The 21,562-nt window shown below is 27.8% G+C and overlaps 2 protein-coding genes across 3 annotated transcripts; one reads left to right on the forward strand and one right to left on the reverse strand.

The window, feature by feature from the left end:
• The first annotated feature begins 7,442 nt into the window (after positions 1-7,442).
• LOC100163044 (transcription and mRNA export factor ENY2) lies at positions 7,443-9,643 on the forward strand. Its single transcript, XM_001943844.5, has 3 exons — positions 7,443-8,166; positions 9,206-9,366; positions 9,441-9,643. Exons 1-3 carry the CDS (start codon positions 8,129-8,131, stop codon positions 9,539-9,541), a joined length of 300 nt encoding a protein of 99 aa, XP_001943879.1. The 5' UTR covers positions 7,443-8,128; the 3' UTR covers positions 9,542-9,643.
• Positions 9,644-11,194: 1,551 nt separating this feature from the next.
• Positions 11,195-20,723, reverse strand: LOC100161018 (catenin alpha). Of its 2 annotated transcripts, XM_008186911.3 has the most exons (18): positions 20,347-20,723; positions 20,092-20,281; positions 17,798-17,964; positions 17,467-17,676; positions 17,223-17,408; positions 15,950-16,153; positions 15,812-15,841; positions 14,239-14,354; positions 14,046-14,163; positions 13,721-13,970; positions 13,455-13,655; positions 13,226-13,377; positions 12,865-12,934; positions 12,608-12,672; positions 12,313-12,494; positions 11,750-11,990; positions 11,546-11,668; positions 11,195-11,486 (listed from the first exon to the last, which is right to left on the reverse strand). In XM_008186911.3, the coding sequence occupies exons 1-18, from the start codon at positions 20,446-20,448 to the stop codon at positions 11,328-11,330; spliced, it is 2,766 nt and encodes a 921-aa protein (XP_008185133.1). In that variant the 5' UTR covers positions 20,449-20,723; the 3' UTR covers positions 11,195-11,327. The 2 variants fall into 2 exon arrangements, with proteins under 2 accessions (XP_008185133.1, XP_001944375.1); XM_001944340.5 differs by lacking the exon at positions 15,812-15,841 and having other exon boundaries at positions 11,328-11,486; positions 20,347-20,722.
• Between the last annotated feature and the right edge of the window lie 839 nt (positions 20,724-21,562).

A 21,562-nucleotide genomic window follows, 5' to 3' on the forward strand; every position in this document is an offset into this window, starting at 1 on the left:
CAGTTAAGATAAACAGTCGCGCAAGCGCAGATGTCACAGGTCCTATAGTTCCTATAGTTATGTTGGCTTCAACTCATTTTATACACGTAATATGCTATGACTCCATCCATTGTATATGGTCTAAGTGTTCAACCAAATAAAAGTAAAAAGGTGATAAAAAAGCCAGATAAAAAGTATTCCGAAAAATGCTGTAGCTTATATATTTGTATTATAGAAACTACGAAACAATTATTAGTTTTGAGAACAAAAGGTATTTATTAAGTTACATACATAATTATTAAACAAACTATAAATTATAAAATCATGAGACACAATTACAACTACTCAGTCTTCACGAGGTACATTATTCGCGACAAAACATTTTTATATTATTTTTACTTAACCTAAAATAATAATTATTAATTATCAATTATTACAGTCTGACCACCTGCGCCACAATGCTATAAAAAGCTACAATTTATTAATATAATTATATTATGATTAGGGCAGAAGACTTGTAGCATTGTGGTCCACAATTTAAGATTTACTTACCTCATGACTAAATGTATTACTAAATAGTTCTTAGTTTATTTAGTCGTGATATTTTATAGGTGACATTCATATACCTAGATTGTAGAATCTTCTGTTTTCCTCTTAACATCAATTATCGCACATAATAAATTAAGTATCTATTATATGATATACATATGTATATACCTACGTAGGAATATATTTTTAATAATAATAAAACTTATACAGAGTGTACCAGAAAGAACTGTCCAAAAAAAAAAATGTATGCTACTTAAACGTATGACAAATTATAGGATTAGTAAATAGTTTTAAAAGTATACCTAGGTTGGCAAATTTTCAAAAATAATATTTTTAAAAAGTTATTGCGTTCCAAATGAATTTAATCAAAAAAATATTGATATTTAAAAAAATTCTAAAAAAAAATTACTTGATTTAGATAAATGTTTTTACCATCAAAATCGTTCTTATAATCAGATTCACAAATTGGCTATTTTGAATTTATTCCAAAAAATTTAAATAAAATTAAAAATATTTCATTTTCACGTGAAGCGCAAATGGCTATAAATTATATATCAAAAAAAAATTTTTATATTATTAGAACAAAAGTTATTCCAAAAGTCAGTTCTACTGTTACACCATGTATACTTATAAGCAGGGTTGGGATTTTATAGCATTTGCATATTTCTTATGAGATGCTTATAAAATAGCAGAGTAAGATAAAAATGTGTTTCGTGATATAGGGAACTCAAATTAAAGATTTGATTTTGATTTTTTTTGCACATTTTGCGATTTTTTAGTTTTCAGTGCTTTTTTGGAATTTTTTATTTTTTTTGTATTTTTATCTGTTTTGAATCAAAATCGGTTATATTTTATGATTTTTTCGATTTTGATTCTGAGTGGAACGATGAATGTATTGATTTTACAATGATGTGTGTTTTTTTTTTTTATTTTTTTTTTTATTTTTTTTTAAATTTTTTTTTATGTCTGTCATCACCTTTTAGGACAGTAAAACTGCTTCGATTTTCTTCAACAGTAACTTTTATGATTGGAAAGTGAATCTAGTTGGTACTTTGGGGGGTCAAAAGTAAAAATTTCCCAGTAGTTTTCAAAAGCGACGTGAAAAACAAAAGAAAAATTAAGGAAAAACGGGAATTTTTACGCAAAATCGATTTTTATCAAAATCGATTTTGGTTTTTGGTGTAACTCTAAAACAAATGACCGTAGATATATGAAATTTTCACAGGTTGTTTATATTTGCATTTTCTATACACGGTAAAATTTTGAAAACATTTTGATTTATTTTGAGCTCTTTACGGACATTTTCATTTTCCATTTTTTTTTAGTTTTTTTTCTAAAAATATCAATACAATTTTATTTGTTGGATAAAAAAGCTTGAAAATTTAATAGAAGGCTCCTAGTATATTGTTTCAAAGGCAGATAAAAAAAATATTAAAAATCGTTAGTCACAGTTTTTTTTTATAAGCATTTAATAAGTTCAAAAAATGACAAAATATGGAAAAATCACGAAAATTTGCAAATTATTTCGAGTTAGAAATTCATAAAAATTTTTCTTTTTAAATCTAAGATATGAAAATGTAATACAAGATTCCTTATAGGATATTCTACCTTTACCAAAAAAAAAATGTCTATAAGAATCTCAAATTAAATTTTTATGGGCGTTTGAAATTCATATTTTTACAACATTTGATATTCACTTGATTTCTCATGTAGCGATTTCCTTATTTTGTTGTAATTCAAAAACGAATAACTGCAGATATATGAAAATTTTACTGAATGTTTATATTAGCATTTCCTATACACCATAAAATTTTGAAAATAATTTGATTCTTTTTGAGCTGTGTACAGACATGGTCAGTTTTCAATTTTTTTAGTTTTTTTTTCTATAAATATCAATAAAGTTTTATCTGTTGTATAATATTATTCGTGGGTACTTGAAACTTCTAAAGTATACTATTATATATCTATGATAGTACCACGGTTTTTTGTTGATGTATAACGCGTTATAAGTACCTAATAGATATTATGATATGATTAATTTGGAATTTATTATAGGTACCTATTATAGGTCAATTTTTTTTTAATACCATAGATAAGTATATATTATATGTCTAATACATAGACTGATATACCGTCTCCGCTCAGAATCGTTTTTCTTATACAGTGATATTATATCATTGAATTCAAATTTAATACTGTCCATTATACAGTGACCCACTTCTAACCTACTGTACAGCAGAGCGACATCCACTTACCCACCTTTTTTAATATGCTATCTAAGTAACACAACGTGCAATTTCGATACCTATATTTCTTAATGTGATATCAAAGTCTACGCCGCCGTAACAAGGCCTGTTTCGCCGTTACCGTAGAGCACGACGTATGTACTCTCGGTCGAACCGCCGTTTTAAGTTATTTATGTTTTGAATTAGTTTTACGCTTCGGCGACGTTCCGCGTTTTTAATCAATAAATCGTAGTGATACTTAATAAGTAATATTGATTTAATTTATTTAATCCTGACAACCCTGTATATTTTATTTCTTTCATCATAAATATGCAAATATGTTAAGACTTGTGAATAATATGAAAAAAAAAACATATAGGCAATATTAAAATCATCGAGTTGATACTTGATGTCTATAATATAGTACCTACAGAACAAGATGTTACCATTTACCTTAGACGAATAGTCGAATAGACGACAACTATCGACTGCAAAAGTTAAAATATTGCAAATATTTTATAATACCAAGAATAAGTCAATAAAATTCTTACAGGCTCTGGGCTACGTGTTGTACAGTCGTGCAATACACTGATATAAACTCGTCTATTTTTGGAATTCGGTGTATTCGAAATTTCGTTGACGTCGTTTTAATCAAATATCAAATATATATATACAAATATTTTTTGAAAATAATAAAAATACTATGAAATACTGACGATGCCGAATTGCCGAAAACATTGACCAAGTGCCAAATTTGCCGACTAAATATTTAAAAAAAATCTTGAGTGGGGGGTGTCTCCAAGACCCCCTTAATGGACGGCCCTGCACTTCGTGTGTATTTTCTTAGTTTTGGGCATTACATTTTATTTCGTACTTTTCCTATCATAAATTCCTATCATACTTTTCTTACAATATCATTAATTTGGATTTTTTATTAGGTGGCTAAGGTAATACCTAATGGACAATGGTATTCAATTCTTGTTAAAATAATATTGGAAATCTGTAATTAACTCAGATCAAATGTATGCCTAAGTTAGTTATAAACCTTTATTGAGATTGACTATTTATCTAAATATCTTGCAAATAGTTTATTTTAAATCACGATTATTAAAAATTTTCATGTGCTAAATACATACTTTTCATGCGATATCTATCAAAATAGGGAACTTAAGGTTCGAATTTCAAGTTATAAAAAAAAATTTTTAGCTCTTGGAAATTAAACCTATACCAATCATTTCAATTAAAAGTATTAGTGCATATTTTACTAAACTTTAGAGGGCCATAGTTAATAAACTAGCGAACCAAAATTGATGATTTGACTATCAAAATTTTCAGAAAAAAAAACTTTACCAGAATTCATTAAAAAATATAGTAGTTACTATTTGAAAAAATAAAGTTGATTTTGCTGTTGGTACGTCTGCTTTTTTAAAAATTGACTGTTAAAAAAAAACACGTCTTTTTTCGTTTTAAATAAATTCTATGTCATCGATCCATAATCGTTAAAAACCCCGCGTACAATGACATAAGATATACCCTGTAAAATATAAAAAACAGGTTTCTGTGTCAGCTTTAAAATAATATTATGATCATTATTCATTAGTATCAAATACATCTTCTACTTCCAAACCTACATAGGAATCTAATGTTTTACGTATGTTCTCAATTTTTTTTTTTTCTTTTTCTGTGATGCTATTAGTATTAAAAATGGTTTTTAAATCAGTAATGGTAATTTTGGGAGTTTCTGCAGAATTTAAAATTGAACAATTTCCACTCTTTGGAGGCTTCAGAATGGAATAGACAGCCAACATTTTGTAAACTTGAAGGAAATTTAGTGTACATGGGTGGTTATTCGGACCTATTGCTTGCCTCACAGTACCAAAAAATTGCTATGTAATAAAAAAAAGTTTGAAAAACAGTCATAGGTACTCCTAGAATAACAAAAATATTTACCCTCACACCCTAGTAGCACCAGAATTCCTACCGGAGAGTAAAGTAGTGTCCTGTTCCGGACTCCAAAACAAGTAATAAAAAGGATACTGCGAGGAGTCCTCTTTAGTCCCATGCATGTAACTCTAAAACAAATGAACGTATATACAAGTCATTTTCAAAATATTTAGATTTTTTTTGAACTGTTTAGGAACATTTTTAGTTTCCAATTTTCTTAGGCTTTTTTTTATGAACGTCAATAAAACTTTATTTGTTGGGTAAAAAAGCTTAAAATTGAATACATCGCTCCTACTATATTGTTACAATGTAATTTAAAAAACATTAAAAATCCTTAGTCACAGTTTATTTTTATAAGCATTTAAAGTTCACATCTTAACAAAATACTGAAAAATCACGAAAATTAGCAAATTATTTTGGATTGCAAATTCATAAAATCTTTTATATGTAATACACGATTATTCATTAGTTTGTCTACCTTTATCAAAAAAAAAAAAATGTCACAAGCAAATTAAATTAAATTTTTATGAGCGTTTGAAGCTCATATTTTTACAAAATAGGATATTCACTTGATTTCTCATGTAGCGATTTTGTTTTTTTGTTGTTATTAAAAAACGAATAACTACTGTAAATACATGAACATCTCACCGAATGTTTATATTTTCATTTTCTATACACTATAAAGTTTTGAAAATATTTTGACTTTTTTTGAGCTGTTTACGGACGTTGTCAGTTTTTAATTTTTTTAGTTTTTTTTTTCTATAAATATCAATAAAATTTAATTTTTTGTGTAAAAAACGTGAACATTTAATACAAGGCTCTTTATATATTGTTACAATAGCAGTTGAAAAATATTAAAAATACATATAGGCACAACTTATTTTATAAGCTTTTAAAGTTCAAATTTTGACAAAACATATCAAATTTAAAATGTAATAATTATTTTGCAGCTAAACTTTATAGCTACGAATTGAAAATTTAAAACAAGGTTCACAATAATTAATATTATCAAATATACTTAGTAATATCATGCAACCGCCTTCGCTCAGAATCGTTTTTCTTATACAATAATATTGTATCATCGAATTCAAATTAAAGTTTAAACACCATCCATATTACAGCGACCAACTTGTAACCTACTGTACAGCAGAGCGACACCCACTTGCCAACCTTTTATTTTATTAATATTATAATAATACAGGTTTTACTGCTAAAATAATTCAAAATGTAATTATTATTTAAAGAATTATATAGGGAAATATATAATTTTTAATTGGGAAGGATTTTACTTGGGAAGTTGGATTATTGGTGTGTTGGAAATTATGTTGTGTTAAGAATACGCCTCTGCACCACCAGAAATTAGACCCAATTTACGCCACTGATTCGAAAGTTCACATATTTTTTTTCATAAAAACTAAGCCTATCAAATTTGGCCTAATTGAGCATAGAAATCAACATAGGTAGCTCAAACCATTGATTTTGATAACGTAGTAAGTAGGTACATTTGCACTAATGAAAAAGCGCAGAAAATTATTGTAATGTTCTAGTTCTTTACCATTATTTTCATGTAGGTATTATAAAATATAAATGTTATAAATCTATTATTTTTGACTTTTGTATGAATTTAGAACCATCTTCTATATCTCTTGTGAAAATGAAATCAGTCATTGAAAAATAAAATATACGTATAAAAATAAAAAAAAAATATGTATAATCCTTTCTAATGATTTAAATATGACAGGTAACTGTTTTAATTGAATATAAATTTTAATGCAACAAATAAAAATAACAATTAGTTAAATATAGCTTTAATACTAAATGTTATGACTCGTGTAATATAGTTATATTGAATGTTTGTATAAAAATGTGATGTAAATAACTAATAAGGTAAATCGCGAGCGCGTTGGGCGACTTTGTAATAATAAGTACTTAGTTGGTTGAAGTTTCTACACAGTGGCCTCTCGTATGTAAGGCAGACCCACAGTTCTAAAATCCTGGGTACGCCACAGCAAATAACTCTAAACATAAATTGATTTAAGTGTAGGACGTTAATTGAGCGGCAAATTAAAAATTAACTTGGTAATTTGGTAACATTTAGTTGTACTATAGATGGCGCTCGAGATCGATGTGTACGATTAGCTAGACAACAGCGGACCCATCACCCGCGCTCCGCTGTTCATGTAGTTTCCAGTCCTGTAGTGATGTTAAACTGTGAAAAATATTTATCACACTGTGAATTTGCTACTGTGATAATATAAATCACAGTAAAAATAGCAGTGATTGCTACTTTAACTGCTACTTTTTAGTTTTTACTTTCACGTATCAATTGGCGATTGAAAGTGATTAGATGTAACTGGCACGCTGTGTATCATTTATATGTTATTTTACATGTTCCCCGTTACAGAATACGGATCCACCCCTGATAATAACGTTCTATGTAATAACCATAGCTAATAAAAAATTCTATAGTAAAATAGTAAATAGTATGATGAGACCTTGACCTATTGCACAGCGCACATTCACACAATCACAATATCACTTTAATCGATAAATTCGTGCATGTGCTGCATAGATTATAAAGATATGGACATTGGACAGTGGATACTGGATAGGAATATAGGACATTTTTCTGTATCTATACAAGAAATTGTTGCATATTATGACGTGTATTGTGTACCTATACATATAAATGACTTAACAGTTAACACTTTCATCAGTGATTTTTTAACTGTGAAAAATATTTATCACACTGTGAATTTGCTAGATGATAACTGAATAATTGATAACGAGTAACGATAATGTGATCAGTGATCACTGTTATTTTATGTACAAGTAGCAGGCACTGTTACTGCTACTCATTCAGTCACAGTGAAGTAGCAGTTATAGTTTGTGGCAACTTCGCGATAGTTGACATAATCATTGATAATTAGATTAGTAGCAAGTAGCAAAACTCATCGACACTGGACGGTTCATATGGATATGACATAAATATAAAATATAAACTGTCATAGACTTAACGATATCACGTTAAATTTTAATTGAATATTTATTCTCTACTGTTTAAACTTAAAAGTTCAATATTGTAATTTATATTTTCATTTTGTCGTTTCGTAATATTCGTTTTATTTAAAACTCGTGGCCCATTATTATTGTCCGTAATTAAAAATACTTTAAATACCTTGCATACTCGTGCAACATAGGCATATTAAAATGTGGAATATCTAAATAGTACTGTTATCTAATATTATATTTTATAAATATTAAGAATAAATATGCAGTACATATAAGAATAAGTATAATATGTATTTCAAGTCGTGTTAACTTATTTATTTGGATGTAACATGTTTAATGAAAACCGATTTCAAACTTATATGAATGCCTATTTGTTATTCCATTACAATAACATATAATACCTACCTAGTACTTGCACAATGTCTCAAAACGAAGTGACGTTTGTAGAGGAAGAAAAGTAATTATAATTGTTTTATTAATAATTACATTATATAACTACATGCACAATGTCTCAAAACGAAACAATGTTTGTAGACGAAGAAAAGTAATTATACCTATCTGTTTTTGATAGTTAAATTCATTGACAAAGTAGGTTTAAGTAAATTAGAAATGATGATTGTTAACAATTAGGTATGTAATTAACATTAATTTTTCCTGTGGCTAAGTACTCATTAAACTATGAATTTCATAAAATTAAAATAATTCAATCAATACAATACTTCATTTACAGTAAACTGCCAAATAATAACATTTTAGATAATGCTAATTAAACTTTTTTCATTTTGATAAATTTCATTATTTTTGGCCAATTTACATTACTTAAGTACCTGAGCTATAGCTAACCTAACCAATATAATATGATAAATATTAGCATGCGCAGATCCAGAAGATTATTACTGGGGGTGCTCAAAAAATAGTTATCCAACCTTTCTATTTTGGATTACTTAATATTGAATACAAATTAATTTTATTGGTAGCTAGACAACAGTGGGTGCCCGATCACCCATAGACCATAGCCACACCCCCTGATTTTGTACCCAATATAATGTGACTTGAAAATATTTAAACCAAAACAAATTTCACTGATAGTGAGTTCAAATGTTGACTTACGTGATCTGTATTCTGAACCAAAAAAAATATAAAAATGTTTGATTCTGATCATACTATTAGCCAAAAATGTAACTTTTTAATTTAAGACATTTGTATTATACACCAAAGATTTATAATGCTAGCCAGGGTTTCCTTAAGTTGTACAGTTTCTGGCAAATGATATTTTAAAATACAGGATTGAATAGTACATCTAAAGAAGTGAATGATGGAAATGTTTTGGATGTAATCGTATGTCTAGAGCAGTTAAAGGATTCCTAGTAATTAATATTTAAACGCTTCTACCATTTTAGATTTTTAAATTAATATTCAGATTAATACTAAATAGTTAAAAACGGATGTATTTTATTTATTGATTTGTATTCTATCTAATAATTAAACTATTACAGTTTCAAGTCATTAGTATGCCGAAGACTGGTTGAATGTGGTTGGATGGATGAGGTGACCATGTTATGCAAAGAAAAGTTAAAGGATCGTTTATCTAAAGGGCAAACAGTTCAATCTATAACTGAAGATGATTTATTCAATGATGTTGCCCCAGATGCTAGAAGTATGATATTTAATAATAACAAAATAAGTTTATCAATTAATGAACCAATTACTTGTCACCGATTACTATTTTAGGAATGTTACCAGATACAATCAAAAGAGAATTAAAAGTAAAAGTACAAAATAAATTACTACAAACAGCTGGATATTTTGATGAAACGGATAGTGAATCTTAACATACAAATCTTGCCCTATTTGTACTTTTAGAAAAATAACAATTTCATTTTTATTAAAATAATTAAATATCTTAAAATGAAATAAATCATATTTGTTATGAATAGAGTTAAATTAAGTAAGCAAGGTACTGGTTTATTTTATCCTGCTAAGGTGTGAAAACTTTATAGTGCTGCCACTCAAGATTAACAAACCCACTACCATCCATAATAATAAATAATATGTTGAAATAAACGTACCCAAAAATAAATAATAATAATAACAAATCCTGTATAAGTGATAGTAAATCATTTTTTAATATGTATAACAAAAGTAAATAAGTGATAATAATTGATTTTTTAATTAGTTTAATTATTATATGATATATTAATATAAAAACTATATGTTATATGTTAACTGTTATGTTATACATTGTACAATTGGGCTAAGCCCATTTATAAATATAAATAGTTTCAAGCATTTACAATGTGTAAGTACTTGTCGTCTTAGGACAAATCTTTAAAATTAATTTTAATAATATATGAAACAATAATAATAGGGCTATAAAGCACAAATTAGGATATACTGGATACGGAACGCAGTGTCTTATATCAACTCCTTAAGTTATGGCAGGACGCGAGGAACTATGGTCATTTAGTTCCTTATTCTCCCGGTTAACACAGAACAATCTTATAAAGCGCTAGTAGTCGTAAGAAGGTGCAGCTTCACTTATCACAGGTTCGCTGAGTATCCAGAATATCTTAATTTGTGCTATAAAGTTAAAGCCCCTGGTGAGGATATAACCAACCGGTACCATTAGTATATTTTTAGTTTATGACCGCCATATGATTTGATAACTGAAATGGACCTACTGTACAAGGTAGATCTCACAAATTTAACCCATATTCAATCTCCTACTCAATGACAAGGTATACTTGGGAGTACACTTGACATATACTACATAGAAGAACTTCCTAGTTTGCTACCCGAATCCACCGCAAAGTTGAAAATTACACTCAAAATCTAAAATTTAATTCAAAATTAATAACCAAGACCTGAAAGGTGCCCTACTGCAAAAAAGAGCTACAAGACTTTAAGAGAATGGGTAATTTGAAAAATACAACTAATATTTGGTAGATATTTATATTTTTGTATTAAAAACATAATTTAATAAAATATGATATCAAAAATGTGCTAAACATTTAGCTTAATATTCAGGATCTACAGACAAATAATCAAAAAAAAAAAAGATTCTACCAGACGCAAGAATATAATAAAAAGTTATTTTTTTTTTTTTTGTATAAATTTAATATTAATGCTAAAAGTAATTTCTACGATTGTATTAAGAATAATTAATAATACTGTAGAATATATTACCCAACTATTTGGTAAATGAGAAACTAATTTTAAAAATACAAAAAAGGTTGATTATAATATAAAATATTATATAATGATTATAATAATAATTAATAACAAACTAATTATCCATTAAGATTATATAGTAATTGTTGGTAGATTTTAATAATTACAACAAAAAATATTTATTTTGGATATTCAAGAATTTTTTTAGCCAACATATTATCAAGTATATTTTGTCATTCATTAATTTTGGCAACAAAACCATGTATATAAAATAATAAATTTAAATATTTTTTTTTTCAATAATATACAAACAATATTTAATGTTTACCTTTAATTAATCTAGTATTATTTGGCATTTACTTTTATTGATGAATGTACAAGTAAATATACTTATTTTTCAAATCATTAGCTAAACGTCTAAATAGCGATCAATAATTATTATACATTTTAAACAGATTCTGTAGGACTTTGGAATTCACTTAAAGCCTTTATTGGGTTTTGTACTTTCTTTTGAGAGCCTTTTCGTACTTTAGCTCTAACTTCTTCAGGTTTTTCTGGTCTTACAAGTGGTTTCTTTTCAGGAGCTTTCATTTTCCACACAACAAGCTATGGAAATAAATAACATAATAAATTAACTATTTTTTTTCATAAAATAAAATAATTACTTTTTGGAGATCTGCTCCTTGTCTAGGGTATTTTGTACTGGCCACATACGAGGACTTCACGGTTAATACAACAGCATTCATTAAATTTTTTGCAGCTTGAATTAGAGATGTGGCACTGTCCAACTAAAAGTTATATTATAATTTTGTTTCATTGTTGAAAAATAATTTATTTGATATGTACATAATAAAATAAAAATATCATACCCCAGAAACAATTAGTTCTCCACTTATATTTTGCACATCAGCTTTAACTTTAGAAGTGATGTTCAGCTGATGACAATACAAAGCAATACGTTGTAAATAAGCTAACAAATCTTTTTTGGTAGATGATTCTGGACATTGGTCAGCAATTTGTCTAGTAAGCTTATCTAACTTTGTTCCAGCTTCTGAAATTTTCTTAGCTGCATTAATAACATCCATAGTAGTTTTCAATGGTCCACGGCCACTTAAAAAATAAAATTTATTATTAAAATGTATGTTGTTTAACATTTTCACTGCTACATATATTTATGACCTGCAACCTGTGTATGCTCCGTAAAATAAAAATAATTTTTTTCTATTTCTTTAATATTATCATATAATTATCCAAGTTCAAATGGTTACTGACAAAAAATAATATAAAATATAGGCTCGATTATTAGATATATTAGTAGAACGTTTGGAGCAGTGAATGGTATAAATGTTTTGAACGCAATAGTCTTCCGAAACAATGAAAAGGTTAAAAATCACGCTTATGTAATTTTAATAAAATGTTTTTAATTATATACCGGGTAAAATCTGTCATCTCCATCATAATCATACACATATGTTTGGCAAGAACAATGATATCATTTCCTGTATCATCCCATTTAGCTACTTCACGGTCAAACTTAAGCTTTTCACTCCTAAAGAATTCAACTTGTTGAGCAATTTTTTGTTTATCTTCTTCTGTCATTTTTCTCATAGCTTCCTGTATAAATGTATTATACATCAATAATAAAAAAGAATAAATTAACTATTTCACTAAATATACTTCAAAATATTACTTTTAAACAATAAATAATACATATTGTCAATACATACGCGTGCTGTAGTAATTCCACTAATATCTGGGTACTCATCCAAAGGTTCTCCAGTATGAGCACTTGCTATAAAATTATTTAACATGTATTATTGATGTGATGAATACTTTAATAGTTTAATTAAAATGAGAAAATCAACATATTATTATTAGACCCAAATCATAATTCAAAGAAAAATGGATCTTAAGAATTTTTCTTAACCCAAACTTCTACTTGACTAACTTTATGCAGTACATTTTTGTTGATTACAATACTTACATCTGCTCCGTGTATCAATTGTATAATGTTCATCAAACTCTATATCTTCAGGGTCTAATTCTTCATCAGTCTATAATATTCAAATTATTAATTATTAATCATTTTTTATTTTTATTTTTATTAAGCTTAAGCCCGGCAACTGTGATCATTAGATGTTTTTTTGTTTGTGGGGGGGAGGAACGGTTAGTTGAAATACGTTTCTATGTAGCAGGGATTTAAAAATCCCGGGTAGTCGATCATATGGGAGCTAACAACACCGGCCGATATGTACACTCAGAGCATTACCGAAGTGTACAGACCGCGACACGCCAAGCCAAATAATATAAATTGGTTACATTGAAAAATATAGTAAATTTTATACCCTATTCATAAGAACAGCTCGGCGAATCTCTCTTACACCATCATAAACAAGTCTAGAAGCATCAATAAAATCATTTTCATCTACTTCTTTAGGAGGATTGGTTGATAAGGCATCAACCGCTAACTCAACACGTTGAGCAAAGTTAGGCATAACTAAAATAAATGAACAAAAAATTATTCGTTATCTTTTATTGTTTTGATATTATAATTAATATTTGCTTTGTATTTACCTTGATCACGTAATACTTTAATTGCTTCTAACACGCGCTCAGTATATATTCCCGGTTCATAATTATCCATTTCAGCAGCTACTACATTACAAACTCTAGCTGAACGGCCCCTAATTGCTCCAGCAGTTCTATCTAATGGATCAGCTGATCCTTCTTGTAATGCAAGAACACATTTGTTCACATCTTCCAAAATATGACTTTCTAAAATAGAATAATAAAATGTTTATACAAATTTAAAAATATAATTAATAACAGTAATTCCAAACCTGAAACAGCTAAGAAGTCATCAATTGTTGTTATATCATCAACAGCTTCAGTCAGTAGTCTGACTTGTGCTTGCCATGCATCTCTAAAAACATCCATATTATCAAGTGCCAATTTAGAGCGGGGCCGAACAGCAAGTACTCTAGCTGCATTTATGACTTGAGGACATAAATTCTCAATTTGTGCAGCAGCTGTTCGTACCATTTTTACGCCATCTTCATTGTTCGACATGCTACATGCAAGATTAGCAACCTGAAAACAAAATCAATAAAATTAATTAAATAATACTACAACCATACAATTTAAATTCAGGAAAGTTTAACTTACTTCAACAAGTTTATTTGCATGTTCAGTGAATACAAGAGCACATTCTTCAACTTCTTTTTCGTCACCTGAATGTGCTGCTTCAATCAAAACAAGTAACGGAACACTTGTTTCTAGGAAGCTGTAGTTTAACAAAAAAAAAAAAAAGAATAATTAACTAAATTAAATTTTAACCATTTCAATGAATTTATTTTACCTATCAGATACATGATCAACAACAGCTTTACGTAATTGTCGTCTCAAATCTCTAGTTTTTCTACACATATGATCAATAGCACGTTCCAATCCTTCACTAGTTTCTTTTACACTCATCTATTAAAAGGAATGTATAAAACATATATAATTAATATCTAAATTTTAAATTGTAGCATTTATCTTAAGTTATTTAAATGGCATGCCTTACAGTGATCTTTTTATTCATGCAAAATTGAAAAATACAATTGAACATTGTCGGCGACATTGTTATAGAACGACAGTAAAACACAGTATAACATTAAGTATTAACAAAATTCAAGTACATCAAATAGTACAGTAATTACCGAGTGCCAACTCAATTATTTACATATTAAAATGAAATTGAATCTTGAAGGTAACACAGGTGTGGTTATTGTTTTAAATTTGAACCACTGTACTTCAAATAAGTTACAATTGTGAGATGTACAACTGATATTACAAAAAAAAAAAAAAGAATTGATGGGAATATAAAGATTTAAACAAGACTAAATTGTTACTTAAATTGCTTTAAAAACTATACAATAATATATGGTCATTAACTTTACAATCATTTAAAAATACAATTGTTAATATTAAACCTTGTAAATACGCAGATGATAAATTGAAATGCATGTATATAATTATATAAAAATATTAATTTAATAAATTAATATTATCATTATCAGAAATATATAATTAATAATGGATACCTTAAAAAACATGTTATTTATGTTTATCATTATTTAAAAGCAATTTGACTGACATTTTCTATTCCACATAAATAAACATTAAACACCATCAAAAAGTTTTAGATTTGTAATTGTACATTGGTACCTAATCAGTTATCACCAATCACATAATATAATAATATCAACAAAAAGTTATTATATTATACTTTAAGTTAACTATTATTAATTATTGTAATTTTAAATCATTTTATGTTATATTATATGATTCCTATATGTATAGATTCTACAATTTCTAGACACACTGTATATTATAGGATAGCTATGGTGCCGTAAAGAGTGCTCAAATAGAGTTTAAAATTATCTCAGTTATCTTCATATCAAGTAAATAATATAGTGAATGATTAATTATTATATAATTATCGTCATAGAATAAGTCTATTTTATATTTTTAGGCAGAGTTGTATAAAAAATATATTAATTTAATAGACCATTTGATCATTAATTTTTAGTAATGTTATGTTTGTTTATGCAATGTATGTGGCATTAGTATAATATATTGAGTATTAAATATTAAACTCTATTTGACTCACTAAAAAAAAGATAGGTAGTCGTGCACTCAAATATATTTTAATGTGTTAGTAACTGAAAGTATTGTTTGTTGAAAATGTTATTAAATACGTACAACTACTAATAAAACACAGATTAGTGATGATTATTTAAGTGTCAAATTTAGTTTAAAAAAAATGTACACAACAGTGAATAAAAAAAGGGTACACAAAACTTATTTATTTTATGGTCTATTTCTAAAATTTTAGTGTTAAGTGCAAGGAAGAACAATTTTTTTTTAACAAAAACCATAAACCATACCCTTTTTCCGACCCTTTGGAGTTGCAATTGCTGCAAACACCAACATAAAAATAATAATTCTTGATGGAATGTAAAGTTAAATGTAATATTTAAAAACAAAGTTCATATTAATTTATACTTATTGAAAAAAATACATACGTTGGACATATATTCAGACAGCAAATCCTGCAATGCTTGGCGCACGGCATTACACTCAGCAACAATTCTTTCTCTACGTTCATCACGGGTACACGAAGAATCAGCCATTAATGCAGCTCCACTAATAATACTTTCAAGTCGTTCTTCTAAAGAAGGACGAGTACGCACTTCATTATAAACAAGAGGATCCATAACCATTCTTTCCTAAAATACAAAACATCAAAAGATACATTTTTTTTTATCATAATGATATTTGTACTAACTGTATTATATCATAAGGCAAATATCAGTAGTAGGAAATTACGAAAAATCCAATCAAAATTGAGTTAATAGTTTTAAGGTTCACACTACACCGTATCGTGTAAAATAATCAAGGTTACCACAGTTACCAAACAATACCGCATAGTTGAATATATAGTGAACCCCCCTTTAAGGTACAATAGAACATTTTTTTTAAAAGCGGGTAAGCGGATGTCGTAAACATCAGGTATACAGTAGGTTACAAGTGGTTAAATGTATAAAGGATTGTATTAACCTTGAATTCAATGATATAATATCATCATATAAGAAAAACGATTCTGAGCGGAGATGGTTTGTCAGTCTGGGTATTTTATATCGTTATTATTTATTATATTCTGTAAGTTGAATTAATGTTATAATTTTTTATTAGTTTCTATGGTGATAAACAAAGCGTTAGAAATTAAAATCCCATTTTTAGCGGTTTTTTGTAACTTGTTGGTGGTTTTTCCCGTGGCATTTAATAACTATAGAGAAAATGACCTCTCTAAAGTACTATCTTGGTCCGATTTGCTAATATACAAGGTACTATACTATATTTTGAAATCAAAGCACTCTTTCTGGTGGAAATGTTGTATACAGGATAAAAAATATATAAATAAACACCATAGTAAAACCACTAACTCTCTTGTTCCGCTCAGTATCTAATAAATTATTATCTTTTTTTACATAATATTAAATATATGCATATAACATAATGTTCAAATTTCTAATTTTGATTTTAAGCGGATTGCAAATGGTTTTATTTAAAATAGTTCATTATACACAGCGTTTGGAACATTTAGAAGAGATTTAAAAATAACGCATGAGAAAAAAATTTCTGTTAACGATTTATTAGTTTGATTGGTACAGTCGACAAAAAATAGGGCACAAAATTATGTCCATTTGCAATCATCTTAATAATAATAAATATATGATAAAATTTTAATAATATATTTCTCCTGAATATATTGTGAATTAAATAATACATAATTACATCAAAATCATCAAGTGCAGCAGCCAATTCACCAGGTCCATCATAAATTTGGTTTCCATTATCATTCATTGCTGCAGATCGACCTTGGGCAACATCACTTATAGTGTTTACAGCTTCACACACTTGTTTCAACACAAAATCACGATTAGCTTTAGCTGCAGCAAGTTCTGGGTGTCTTACATAAACCTTGAGAATGTTATTTCTAAATTAATATTAGTTGGATAATATATTGCTACAATTTTACTTTGGAAGCAGTTAACAGCATTGTGGAATGTTTCTTTAAAATAGCACGTGCTGCAGCAAGATCATCGCGTAATTGAGGATCTTTTAATTCTTGTTGTCGTTTTGCAGCTTGACTCATAAGTTCACTAGCACTTCTACCAAAAACTTTAATATTGTCAAGAAGTTCGGCTTGACTTGAAGCATTTTTAACCTTTTCCAAATCATCTTCAACCTAAAATTAAATTAAAAATATAGGAACATTTTTAATATGATTTACATTAATATCTTTAATATGTGTTAAATGAGTTTTTTAATAAAATTGTACGTAAAATAATAAAGCTAATCATACTTACAACCCTTAAAGACTTCAATAATAAATGCACATCAACCATATCTGCAAGTATAAGTAGGCGTGTTACGGCTGACAATAGATTTCTTGCCGCTCTTACCATATTGCTACGTTTAGCTGAAGCACAAGGATCTTCAGCAAACTCCCTTGCAGCAATACTCATAGCATCACCTGCATAAAATAATAAAGATTATGCCACAAACTTTTCCAAACATAACTTCATACTGTATTAAAATTGGAAAATCATTATAGTCTACCAATCATTAAAGGATGTTACATCAACATGTACACTCTTCTTCGACCAATATAATACAAAAAATAGTTATGTATAATCTGCTAAATGGGTTAAGCTAAAATTTAAGTACCTTTGTCTTTTATTAGTTTATTATCTCACTGACTATGATGGTAAGGAAATATTATGAAAAAATTTCAGAAAAGCATTTATAACTTGGCATAGAATCTTCAAATTTAAGTATTCTACCAATACAAAAAAAAATATATAATTGTATAATAATAAATAGTTACAGTTATTATAAACTAATTGCACATTGTATTAAAATACTTAATAAATAATTTAATTTATTGGGGTACTAGGTACAAAAAAATAAAAATAAATAGAATAGCTATCCATTAAAAAATGTTATAATATCATATATTGGTATTTGTTAAGTAAGTGACCAACCAGATTACGTGACCCATTGTATGGGGTATTCGCTTAGTATTTTCAATCTAATTATAAATCATAAAATTATGTAATTTTATTATAATTAATTAATAACCTAATACAAAAATAAAATAATAGGTTAGGTTAAATATTTTTTTTTTATGCTGTGGAAATACACCAACCATAGTCGGGATATAATAGGCGCTCGACCACGGCCTGACTGATAATGTACACCCGACCAAATTGTTAACAAATGCGCATGGGTTTTGCAGTACAAAATTATTCGATTAATTTACACATACTCCTTTCATATGGCGAAATGCCTATTTTTTCGCAGGTTATTTCCCTATTGAATGTGCGCTAAGTTTATTGATTAACAAATTATTTCCGGATTGCACAAAACATTTTATGAATCAATAGTGAGCTAATAGTCCCTTAAAAAAGATTTGGTGGCCTGTGATTGGTCCATTAAATTTTTAGTGAACCATTAAATATAAAAAATTGTTTATGCAACCCAGCACAAGATCTGCAATCTTGCTCTAAGAATGAAATGTATCAGATTAAATGGGTTTTCTTTCAAGATGATTTAACAATTGAGGCGAACTGAGCAGTGAGCACCATCTAGCCCACTAAGAACAAATCATGATTATATAAAAATTAAAAAAATTTAATCAAATACATGTCATTGTGCATTTAGTAATCATAACAGATGCTACAACTTAATATATCTACCTAATATAGGTATATACTACATAATATTAATCCTATAGTTTATAACAAATCCACATGCATGCGCATTTGATAACAATATGGTCGGGTGAACATTACCAACCCGACCATCGTCAAGTGCTTATTATAATCCCGACTATGGTGCAATGCACTTTTTGTATAGGTATTAGTTACAATTTAAAAAATGTATCTTGCCTGTTAATTTGGTACCCGTACGTTGTCTGTACATAATAATATATAGATAATTATCTTGGTAGGTCACATACTAAACTAATACAGGTATATTAAATATAATAATTAGGTATCTATATACAATATATTTTCATTTTAAATATTAAAAATAAATTAATATTAAAACCTTTTAGAGTATTATAACATTTAATACTCTTTTACATCGATTGCAGTAGTATAGGTGATATTATATATTCAAAAAAAGTAGGCAATTGTAGATTTTCCCTTTGTTTTTTAGTTTTCCCGTACTAAACTTGAATATTATAGAGCCATACAGGAATGCCATAGTACTATTACCATAGTAAATTACTTAGTAAAAAAGCTTAAAAATTTAATGTAAGGTTCCTTATAAGTTTATCAAATGGAAGTTCAAAAATGTTAAAGATACATGGACACTAATATTTTTTATATACATTAAAATCAAATTTAGACAAAATTCATCAAAATCTAGAAAATGTTCAAATTATTTTTCAGTTATAAATTCATAATTTTTTTTCCATCACTAACAGACATTTTAATAGAAGATTTGCTACAAATCATTATAACATTAAGAAAAAAAAAGTTAATTATAGCCATAAGATATTTTTGATTTTTAATGATTTTTTTAAAATTATTAAATTTGATTATTCAACAAGTATGCTAGGAAAATATTTAGGTAGGTATTTTGAATTTACCAGTTTTTCGAACTTCTTCAACTGCAGCTAACATTTCTTGTTTTATATCAGGATTTTCAAAAGCGATTTGTTCTCCAACTTCAATAAAATTCTCTGTAGCTTTTTCGACAGCAGCAACTAGAACATGAGCTCTTTTTGAACGTCCTTTCTTCTTACGTGAAGTTCCTTTTGTGTTCACTAAAGTAGTCACCTGCAACAGTTACCAATATTAGGTATTTCTTAAGTAAATAGTTATCTTGATATAACTGTAGGTACTTGTAAAACTAATGGTTCTAATGTCTTTTCCACAGACATAGTTCGTATCTCTAGATTTTTGGGATCCCATTTTAGTGTGATGGGACCGAACTGATCAGTCATGTTGTATTATTTGGTTTGATGTCACTGTATAAATGGCCACGATAGTTATTAACTATTGTAACTTTCAAATGAGTGTAAGCATAAACCTAACGAAGACAACACCCAAGATATGACGAATACCGGATTACACTATACAGAACTGAATACGACACGATGATATCATCGAATACGAATACCATAGTATTATGAATTGCAATAATATTCAAACATTTTAAACATTGGGAAATTATTAAATAACAATACCTACAACATTAGTCATAACAAAATACAAAGAAGCATAGAATAATCAAATGTTTTGCTAAACTCTTGAATAAACAGATATTAGATACTAGATAGGTATGTCAGAAACTTAATGATACGCATTGCCACCGATCAAATACTGATAAAACACTAGTTCACCACTTCTCATTGGTAGAGTGTAAAATTTAACAAATGTAACACATAAAGAAAATATGTGTTGCGTGGATCAGTTCAAAACTGGTATCACTGCTGACACACCTATTTATTTTAATTGTTTTTACCATGTTTCCACAAAGCAGATAAGTGTACATACCCATACAAACGATGAGTAATTATTATGATTCATCGTAGTCGTCCATTTTGATTATATACTTCCAAAGACATCCCTAAATAGGCGGGATTTTTCTTGTTTTAAATTCAAATATACGTTTTATAATATTGTATATATCTATGTAATATATAAAAATGGAGCGTGAAAAATGTCGTTACCTCATCAATCGAGAACGGCTGGTCCGATTTGGCTCAAATCTTTTTAAGATGTTTGTAATTTCCAGGAGAAGGTTTTTACAAAAGACAATTTTAGGAAAATTCACTGGAAAAGTAGGAAATCTGGATGTAAAAAATACAACAGTGGTGCAACAGTGTATTATATTATATTGGTTGCTATTGGTTGATCGGGCATGTTTGTTGATTTTTATTATTATTTGTTGTCAATATATATAAATGTTCGTGTGTAGATTAGACCTCTGAGAATAAAACTAATAAGACTAATTTAAAAATGGTTAAATTTGGTTTTTTTTATTCATCTGATATTAGTACGGTTAGATTAGGATTTTGTATTAATTGATAATTTTAATCCACCATAGGTGGAATA

The sequence above is a fragment of the Acyrthosiphon pisum genome, chromosome A1, assembly GCF_005508785.2.
Source record: "Acyrthosiphon pisum isolate AL4f chromosome A1, pea_aphid_22Mar2018_4r6ur, whole genome shotgun sequence".
Classification (NCBI taxonomy): Eukaryota; Metazoa; Arthropoda; class Insecta; order Hemiptera; family Aphididae; genus Acyrthosiphon; species Acyrthosiphon pisum.